Source organism: Vulpes lagopus, chromosome 18, assembly GCF_018345385.1.
Source record: "Vulpes lagopus strain Blue_001 chromosome 18, ASM1834538v1, whole genome shotgun sequence".
Taxonomy (NCBI): domain Eukaryota; kingdom Metazoa; phylum Chordata; class Mammalia; order Carnivora; family Canidae; genus Vulpes; species Vulpes lagopus.
The window spans coordinates 28,366,906-28,377,571 of record NC_054841.1 but is presented as its reverse complement, the minus strand read 5'-3'; the positions used below and the strand labels follow the sequence as shown (position 1 = coordinate 28,377,571).

General features: G+C 41.5%; 1 protein-coding gene across 1 annotated transcript in view; it reads left to right on the top strand.

Annotated features, from left to right (window-relative positions):
- The first annotated feature begins 2,604 nt into the window (after positions 1-2,604).
- The window catches only part of LOC121477854 (tyrosine-protein phosphatase non-receptor type substrate 1-like), a 48,012-nt gene continuing 39,950 nt past the window's right edge, over positions 2,605-10,666 (top strand). Inside the window, exons 1-3 of the mRNA XM_041732384.1 lie at positions 2,605-2,677; positions 6,057-6,404; positions 8,256-8,606. Coding sequence (XP_041588318.1) covers positions 2,605-2,677; positions 6,057-6,404; positions 8,256-8,606 — 772 coding nt within the window. The remainder of the gene's footprint in view (positions 2,678-6,056; positions 6,405-8,255; positions 8,607-10,666) is intronic.

Below are 10,666 nucleotides of genomic sequence, written 5' to 3'. Positions count from 1 at the left end.
TATTGTCACAATTTTTTTCTAAATGTAAAACTGTTCCAAAAAATTAAGTATATTTTTTAAAATGTCAACATTTTGTCCTCAGCTGGATCTCTGCCTCTTACACCTCCTTCGGGGACAATGCAAAGATGTATGTGGTGACAAGACATTTGTGTTTCTATACTGAGGTTTCATCTCACTTCACAAGTCTGAGGTTCCCTTCTCCCCCTTCCTCTGTCCTCTGACAGAGCTCACTCCAGAGCCAGGCACTCAGAGATCCCAGAAGAAACTGTTTCTCAGTCCCCCATGATATTCATCCTTAATGTTTCCAACTAGTAAAGCGCAAGTTGGTTAGACCAAGTGAGGCGAGAGACCTCTGGGCTCCTGAGTGCAGTGGGGTAGCTTTATTTACTTATTTAAATTTTGTTAGTTAAATAAATAAATACATAAATAAAATAAAAATAAATTTTGTTAGTTAACATATAGTGCAATATTAGTTTCTGGAGTAGAATTCAGTGATACTGGGGGCAGTTAATCCCTGTCATGTGCGCAAGGAACTGAGGTAGAAGGGGCTCTGCAGAGTGGGTGCTGTGATGAACCAGGCTTCAGGAGATGGCCCTCAGCTGTCAGCCCTCTTTGGGATGGCCTCCTGAAAAGAGCCACTATGCCCAAGGTTATGTCTGGGAACTTGCCATATCCAGTGGCTCATCAACATGGAAACGTAAAGGAACAGCCCTCTCACCCCAGCTCAGGACAATTTTAAAGGAACATCCTAGCACCAGAGGTCCATGGAAGATCAGCTGAAGTTTTCTTTGGGACTTCATTGTAACTCAACTTCTTCTAAACAGTTCTGCTCCGCTCTACCATTGGATCCTGAAGTACTCCTTAAAAATAACCTGCTTCTTAATATTTATCTCAGCCCCTATTTCCCAGGGAACCTGATGTGGAAGGGAGGCTGTGGTGGGTACCAGAAAAGATTGGGATCCCTTTGTCTGTGGGGGCCAAGCCAGTCATGGAAGGATGAATTGTTTACACTATCATATACCATATACCACATACCCTATACAATAAATCACATACTATATGCCATACACCATATATCATCATACAGCAAACAGTCTTAATATAAGGAGCAATGAGAATCCACAGAATTCTTTATACAAAAAAAGGAATGCACTCAGATCTGTGTTGTAAAAGACCACTCTGGATGAAGTAGAAGGTAGATCTACAGCAGGCAAAAGATTTGAGGATAGCCTATTAAGAAGTGTTATCATTCTAGCAGGAGATGACAATGAACATAGAGACATAGACTCAAGAAGTATTTAGGAGGTAAAATGAACAGGGTCTGGTACAGAGCAGACATGATTTGACAAGTGAGGGTGTAGAACATGGGCCCCTTCTCAGTTTGACCAAGTGGGTAGAGGATGTGCCACACACTGAACAGAGTATAAGGGGATAAGAGAATGTCAGAGTTTTGAATATTTGAGCTATACAAATGAAAATTTCAAGGACAAAGGATATATAGGTCAGCCATCAAGAAGGAGACTCAGGATTGGAACCTAACTTGCATCTGGTTGCAAAGCCAGTGCTCCTGATCAGGGCACTAAAATCCCAGGCTCTGTAGAGTATAGGATCCAATGGAAGGTATGAGGTCTGCTGGAGGTGGAAGGGTAGGATGCTGGAACCTGGAGGAAAGATCCTGTCCAGCCCTCAGCAGGGGCCATGGATGGCCTTCCAGCATGGAATTCATCATTCCAGAACAATGTGATAAGATGGTGACATCACAAGAGGAGAGGAGTCTTGTCATCTCCTACAGGCAGTTTGGGCTTACTATGGACTCTCCTCTTGTAACACCTCTCCTGGCCTTAACATCCTATTGATCTCTGAGAGGAGGCAGGGATCACAAGGAAGCAACAGGAAAATCACCCTAGAGTCAGTGCCTGACAGTAGACTTGTGGACATCAGAGGGTCACCAGCTGAGTGTGGACTGAGAGTCTCACCACAGCCTTTGTGCTTGGGTAGAGTCTTTTGCAGAGGTGAGAAAAAAAGAAGCTGAAATTCTGGTTTCTCTCTCTTTCCAAGAGCATTTCTTATGTCCTTCCACTTCCTTCCTCCTGAGCTAGCCCCAAACTCAGCATAGACAGCAGAGGCAGCCCTCACCTTTCAAATGTATTTCTAGGTGCATTGCTTTCCATCCTGCAAAGTAGTCCCCCAGCCCCACCTTCCCTGTAGCCCCTTCTATCCTCTAAGACACAAATCATCACCATCTCCTAAGCTCCAATCTCTTTCCCACACCATGTCTCTGGGCCTCTAAATTGGCAGAGGTGCAGGGTGAAGAGACCTCAGATGAGAGGAGGCTCAGGAAAGAGCACAAGCCTATAAGTATCATGCCCTTAACTATAGAAAACCAATCATTTCTAGCAGCTACTTATCAGTAGCTTGTGATCACCTTCTCTGTCCATTTGATAATCTCAAAGAAAAAGTGATAAGTCCTGCGGTCTTTCTTCTCATCACAATCCCCTTCCTCTGACCTCATGGAGGCAGGGAGTATCTTCTCTCCTCAGAGCACAGAGTCCTGGGACCCACTAGAACAACACTCAGACAGAGAAGGATCCAAGGGCCACCACAATGCCTATACTTGCCTCCCAAACCTGCCCACTTCTGCCATCCCTGCTGCTGACTCTGCTGCTGAGATTCACAGGTGAGTTGTGTCTCAGATATGTGTGGTGGAGACCCCTATACTTGTTTACTTTTTCTCCTCATCTGTTTCCCTAGAATTTCCTGGGGAGGGGGGAGGTTCTCTATCACAGCCAGAATCTATAGAACTAGATTGGAATGGCTCCCAGCTCACAAAATTTCCCAATGGCCAAGTCTGTTCCAGACCCTTTTGTTTGGGAATGGACACCCCTAATGGTCAAAGGGTTGAGCACAGAACACATTAGAGTTCTCATCTCCTAGCCCCTAGAAACAAAGAACCTACCTTTCAAATGTATTACCACCACACAGGTGCAGTTCTCAACAAAGAAAAACATGTTGGAGAACATGAAATTATGAAGCAAAAAAAGAATCCACAATGTTTCCACCCTAAGATAGTCACTATTAAAAATTTGCAAAAGTTTGTGTGCTCATGGAATATTGGTGGGAAGTGGTCACTAGAGGTCTCTCTGGGTCAGTGATGGAAGCTGAACCCTGCAGGCTTGCTGAAACCCTGCTTGCTGAAAAAGCTGAACAAACATGTGGAATCTCTTCCCCAAGGCTATTGGTCCATCTTAGCAGAGGCTTTGAGTTCCAATTGCCAGAGTAGATGAAAGAGGAGGGGTTCAAATCAGGTGAAAGAGAAAGCCAAGGCTCTTATCTGATATAAGAAAGGAAGAAGAAACCTTGGGTGTTTTAGGAAAGAGTAAAATATATGAAACACCCAGGCCCACTGTAAAATATTAGCAAATATTTAAATGGGAATTAATACCAAGTTCATAAATCTCTTCCAGAAAATAGAAGAGGAGGAAACACTTCCCTACTTATTTTATGAGGCCATTATTATTTTGATAGCAAAACCAGATAGACTGTACATAAAAAAGAACTACAGACCAATATCCCTCATGAATCTAAATGCAAGAAATCCTCAACCAAAGGTTGGCAAGTGAAATTTCACAATGTATAAAGCTATATACCATGACAAAGGAGGATTTATTCCAGGCATGCAAAGCTGTTTTAATATTTGAAAATTAATTACTATAACCCATCACATCAACAAGTTAAAGAAGAAAAATGGCATGATCATATCAGTTGATGCAGAAAAAAAGCATTTGGCAAATCTAACACCCATTCACAATACAAACTCTTAGCAAACTAGAAATAGGGGAGAACTTCCTCAATTTCATGAAGAACATCTACAAAAATTCCTACAGCTATCATTATACTTAATGGCGAAAGACTAAATTTTTTTTGTAAGATAAGGACTGAGGCAGGATGCCCCTACTCTAAACTTTTATTCAGCACTGTTCTGGAACTTGTAGGAGAGAGGGACAGGAAGAAAGGAATGGAGGGGAAAGGAAAGGAAAGGAAAGGAAAGGAAAGGAAAGGAAAGGAAAGGAAAGGAAAGGAAAGGAAAGGAAAGGAAAGGAAAGGAGGAAAGGAAACTGACTGAAAAGGAGAAATAAAACTTCCTTATTTGCAGATGACATGATTGTCTACATAGAAAATCCCAAAGAATCTACAAAAAAAAAAAAAACCTTCTTAGGGTTAATAAGCACATTCAGCAAGGATACAAGATCAACACACAAAAATCAATTGTGTTTCTATATACCAAAAACACACATGACAATTTACATCATCACCCCCCAAAAAAGAGAAATAGGTATAAATCTCATATTATGTGTAAAAGATCTATATAAAGAAAGCTAGAAATTGAAGCTGATTGAAGCAATCAAAAAAGAACTAAATAGAGATACATCCCATATCATGGATGGGAAGACTCAATATTTTCAGGATATCCATTCTTCCCAACTTGATCTAAGGATTAAATACAATCCCAATCAATATGAGCAAATTATTCGATGAATATTGATTAACTGAATCTAAAGTTTATATGGAGAAGTTAAAGATCCAGAATAGTCAACTCAATGTTGAAGAAGAACAAAGTCAGAGGACTCACAACATTTGACTACAAGACTTACTAGAAAGGCACAGTAATCAAAACAGTGGCATTTGTGTGAGAAGAGACAGATCAATGCAACAGAATAGTCCAGAAATAGACCGACATAAATACAGCCAACTGATCATTAGGAATGGAGCAAATATAGTCTTTTCAACAAATGTTGCTGGAGCAATTGGACGTCTGGAAATCTATGTGCAAAAAGAAAAATTGATTCTAGACACAGACCTAACAGCCTTCATAAAAACAACTCACATATAAAACACAAAACTATAAAATGCCTACAAGATATCATAGAAGAAAATCTAGTTGACCTTTGATATGGTCATGATATGACTTTTATATATTGACTTCATATTTTTTAAAGCAGTTTTGGGTTCACTCCAGAATTGAGCAGAAGGTGCAGAGATTTCCCATAGGACTCCCCACCTCCACACATCACAGCTGCTGCCATTATCAATATCCTCCACCAGTGGTATATTTATTACAAATGATTAACCTACACTGATATGTCATTAATATCCGAAGTCCACAGTTCACATTATGGTTCACTCTTGGTTTTGTATAGTCTATGGGTTTGGACAAAGGTATAGTGATATCCACCTTTATAGCATTATACAGAGTAGTTTCGCTGCCCTAAAAGTCCTCTGCATTCTAAAGTCCTCTGTTTCCACTCTAACCCCTGGCAATCACTTATATATTTACCATCCCATATTTTTGCGTTTTCCAGAATGTCATATAGTTAGCATCATGCAGTATGCAGGCTTTTCCTTTTGATTAATAATAAGCATTTAAGTTCTTTCATACCTTTGCAGGCCTTGAGAGCTCATTTCCTTTAGCACTGGATAATATTCCACAGTCTGCATGTATCACAATTTCTTTATCCATTCACCTACTGAAGGTCATCTTGGTTGCTTTCATATTTGGCAATCATAACTAAAGCTGCTGTAAACTGTGAGGGGGAATCTGTTCCAGGCCTCTCTCCTAGCTTCTGGTAGCCTCAGACCACAATCTTCAGATTCTAAATGGCCTTCTTCCTGCATCTTCACAGCATCTTCCTTCCCTCTGTGCATGACAGTTAAGCTAAACTGTGCCTGAACTCCTGGTCCACAGGAACTATGAAATAATATGTGTTTCCTTAAACTAAGTTTGTGATAATTTGTTATTCAGCACGTTCCCTTGTTTGTATAGCTCCTACTATGCTCCAGGCCATTCTCCTATTGTGATGCAGAAGAAAGGTACCTTTCCCCTTTCTGTACGTTGGTTGCCTTCCTCTCATCCCATATGGCAACCCAGTTTGTAATTTTCATATTTTGGCAAGAGTACATGTTGCTAAAAGAGTATGTATGTTGATGTAGAACCAGAACCTCAGAACATCTTGGGCGGAGACAAATAACATGGGAAATGATGCAAAATTTCTTTCCAGGAACTTCAGATCAAGAGTTCCAGGTGACCCAGCCTGAGAGTTCAATTTCAGTCAGAGCTGGAGAGATCTTAACACTGGGCTGCAATGTGTCTGCTCGCTCCCCAGCAGGGCCTGTCTTGTGGTTCAGGGAGAATGGGCAAGAACGACGATTAGTCTACAATTTCAATGGAAGCCAATTTCCCCGAGTAACCCAAGTAGAAGACACAGAGTTCAACCAAACAGACTATTCCATCCGCATCAGTAATGTGTCACCCAAAGATGTGGGCACCTATTACTGTGTGAAGCTAACAATAGGCCACCCTGACATGTCGTATGTATCAGGTCCAGGCACATATGTGTCTGTGAATGGTGAGTATAGTCTGACAAACTCCATCCCTTTGGTTTGTAAAAATAAATTTTTAAAAATCTGAAACATGTATAAATCATCATACACACTAGATTCTGTTCCCTTTCAATCACAAATCACCTTTAAGATCCTGCAGACGGCCCTACTGATTAACCATTCTTCAGTCCTGTGCCTGATATTGAATCAAGCCATGTTGACAGGCCATGCCCTTCCCTGACAGCCAACTCCACCAAACCAGTGACATATGGCAAGGGGAACCCTCACATAAAAAGACACCAGGTAGACAAAATGCAACTACAGGTGTGCACTTGATGATCCAAAAAGTGAGAAAAGTGAGACCTAGATGGCTGACTGGCTTTTCTAAGGTCTGGGGGACAATCCTGGCATGAAGTTATCTGTTGAGTCTCTTCTAACCTATGCTCTGAGACCCAATTTTCATTCACTAACCCTTGTAGCCACATCTTATCTCACAGATTTAGGACAAAATCTTAACATGTACTCCCCTAAGTTTGATAATACCTCCTGAGCCAAAACAAAGGGATCCACAGGCTAGCAGAACCTCTACCAGCCTGCACCATTCTACTCACCCATTTCTAACTGGAATGTAAAGGGCCCTGGTGGCAGGTCCCTGAGGGCCACCACAATGCAGGCAGGGACCCCGTTCCCCACACAGGAAGCCAGTTAGTGGGTGTGGTCTCCTATTATGGTTTCTGGGGAGCCAGAAGACCAGAAAGAGGGGTCTCGGGTATCACTCACCCCCAGATCTTGTTTGGAAAAGCTGTCCTGGAGGGGAGGGATTGAGTCACTCTTCTGGCATTTGATCTTTCCCTGGTCTGCCCTAGTCTACCCCCAGCTCTGCTCTCCTCCTCTTCTCTGAGGACAACCAGTGCTTCCTGGTTCTTGCCACTCTCTGAATTCATTTCATCAAATACAGTGAGATCAGTGTGTCCATCTGTTCTGCTGGGAAAACCAGTAATGTTCTCTTCAAGTCCAGCCACATTCCATGCCACCCAATGGCCATGGGAAATTTACATATTTCCCTCAAGCTGAGATGTGAGAGTGTAGGCAGCTCACTTACCTGCCATTGTCTCCCAGAGTTCCCTTCTTGCTCCAACCCATACCTTAGCCCATCTGTGGTTTTGACGGTTTGCCAACCTGAAAGGAGAGAGATTATCAGGACCTGACTAATATGGGGGAGTGATGCTGGTGGTAGCAAATGTTGGGGGTCAGTTGTGGGCCCTCCAAAATTGACAAGGTCTCTTGAGGTTCTACTCTTTTTTTTGTGGAGAAGAGGAAACTGTCTCTTCCTTCTTGACAGATAAGCAGAGTAAACATACTCTGCCTGCATGAACTTAGTAGTCCTAAATGGCTCCCGATTCTTTAGGCTTGCTGTCTCATGACTTACCCTTTCTCCACACCTCTCAGAATTAATATCTTCACAAGTTCAGTGGCTGCTCACCCTTCAGAAAAGAGATGAATGTCAATCTGAGGTTGGCAGAGGGCACTTGGACCCATCTCCAAGTGCACTGTGTGATTTGGGGCATTTAGATAGGGGAGAGACTAGTGTCTCTCTCCATGAATTCATAATCCCAGCCCTCTCCTTCCCTGTCCTCTTCTTCCCTTGGTTCATAGCTGAGACATGGACCCGGGGAGGAAATACATCTGATCCACTGTACTGACTCCCCTCAGTCAGGTCAGGAGCTTTCACCACCTGCAGAGGCCTCTCTAAATTCAGTGTGTGTGTGCTCACACATGTCATTAAATGAAGTCCACCCATGATCTGGATCCAAGTTCTTCAGTCCTGCCTGGGTCAAAGGATGGGAAATGGGAAATGATTTTGTATTTCTTTGCAGGAACCACACATGAGATATTCCAGGTGCAACAATCTGAGATGACACAGACTGTATCAATTGGAGAGACAGTCACCTTGAGTTGCAGTGTACCAGATTCATTCCCAAAAGGACCTGTCTTATGGTTCAAGGGATCTGGGCCAAGCCGGGAATTAATCTACAATTTCAAAGAAGGTCTCTTTCCCAGAGTAAAAGAAATTGGACACATCACCAAAGCTGGCAACACAGACTTTTCCATCCGCATCAGTGATATCTCTCTTGCCGATGCCGGCACTTACTACTGCGTGAAGTTCAAAGAGGGGAAACCTGACAGAGAGTTCCAGTCAGGTCCGGGCACTGAGGTGTTTGTGACTAGTTGAGTTTGTCTCCTCTACCTCCTATCATGAGCTATCCATCTCAGTTAACCAATCCTTCATTTATTGAATTACTAGATAATGCTAAATATTATTGTAGGTGCATTAAACATATGATATGTCATTCTCTCAGCAACCTGTGAGTTAAGTGTTTAACATGAGGAGAAACAGACTCAGAAAGGTCAATTGAGTAATGAGGGATATTTTGGTTGATGTCCCAATATTCTCCTAACAGCTAGACTAAACTAAGATAATTTCATGACTCCTTACTAGTGATTAGCTCAAATATGAGACTGGCTTAAGCCAATTTGTGTCCATAATGAAAAGGACAGACTTGCAGAGAAATCCGGGAAACTAATGCAATTCTCTCTCCTGTTGGCTAGGAACAAGCAATCATTTTGCCCCAGGTGATCCAGAGAGCCATCTTATGACCATGAGGGGAACCAAGTTGAGGAAAAATCTACTCTAGCGAAGTGCAAAGATGTAAAGAATGTGGGTTGACAACATTGCACGGCAATATTGTTCCTGGTTCCAACCCCACTTCTGGACCTTCAGTAATGGGAGAGAAAACATCTCCTTGTTAAGCCAGTTTGCTTAAAGTCAGCACTGCCCTAAGGGATGCCAGGTGATAAAGTTCCCACATCCACAGAGCACTGACGTACAGTTTCAAATAACTTTTTTTTCTGTTTCAAAAGCCTTACTTTTTTATTTTGTCTATTTTGTTATAATCTCTGAACTCTGAGCAATATCCATCTTGAAAAATGATTAAATTGGTGATACTACAATACTACTATTTGTTGGGCATCTACTGTGTACTAAGCATCTACTTTTCCCATATTATTATATTCACCTGCATAGCAACTTGAGTATAAGAATGATTGTCCTTGTATGAATGAGGAAACTGAGACTCAAGGCGATTCAGAGATACAGATAACAGGAGAAAGAGGTAAAGGGTCTGGGCTCTCTCGAGAATGCTCTACGTATTAGTGAACAACCTTTCTTTACAAGGGATAAGAACCCAAAATATTAGTTTAATGTGATCCTGTAGCTGAGAAGGATTCTAGGTTTCTCAAAGCATCCAATGCAGAGCTTTAGGACTAAGGGCTCAATGCCACTGAGACTCTTATTCTTTGGAATTCTCTCATCTTTATTCATCTCTGCCTGGCTTTGTCTATCTTGCTGCACATAGATCTTATTCATATAATGGAAGAGATTAAGTATAGAAAATGTTAATATCCATTACCTCATCTTAGAATCCCAGGGAATCATTTGAAATTTCCTTTCCTATGCCTTTCATTTACTCTTTATTACAAGGGAGAGGAGGAGCTAGGTAGGGAATCCATCAACCCAATGAAATAGATGTTCAATAGACTAAAAACAACATTATGTCCATTTCAAGGTCCAATCCTTCATGTAACATAGGAGAAAGTTCAGATCCAGAGATTGGGCTTGCCTAAAATTATGCAGACAATGGATACCAGAACTCAAATCTCTTACTCCCATAATCCTTGAGTTTATGGCTTTGTCTTCTTCTTAATAGGAAGACTATAGTTAGAATTGGAGGTGTGGATATGCATAAAGATGATTTCGAGGAAAAATATTGTGAATGAGTTCAATCTCCCTGTTATAAGCCAAAGAGTCAGAAATGTATTAGATTTACACCATTTCTACATAATAAATAAAAGGCACATATACATATAGTTTTAAAATATTGAGCTAAGTATATTTGCTATGGTTGATGTAACAAACTTTGTCACAAACTTTGGTGTTTAAAACAGGAATAGTCCTATGTGGATGGTATGACAGTGTGAAAAGTTCCATGTATCTACTCCCAGATACTGGTGAGAAAAATTTTTTAAATCATTTAGGGTAGTGACAGCAGTAAAATGACAGACCATGAAGTCTCCAAACCCTCTCCAATGGAGACAACCAAATAACAACAATCTGTGGACAAGAATGCCTTTGTAAGAATTCTAGAAACCAACTAAGAAGCAGCAGCAACCAGGCCAATGGAAAACCAGGAAAGGATTTCAATGAAAGTTATGGGAACTTTTGCAGAGT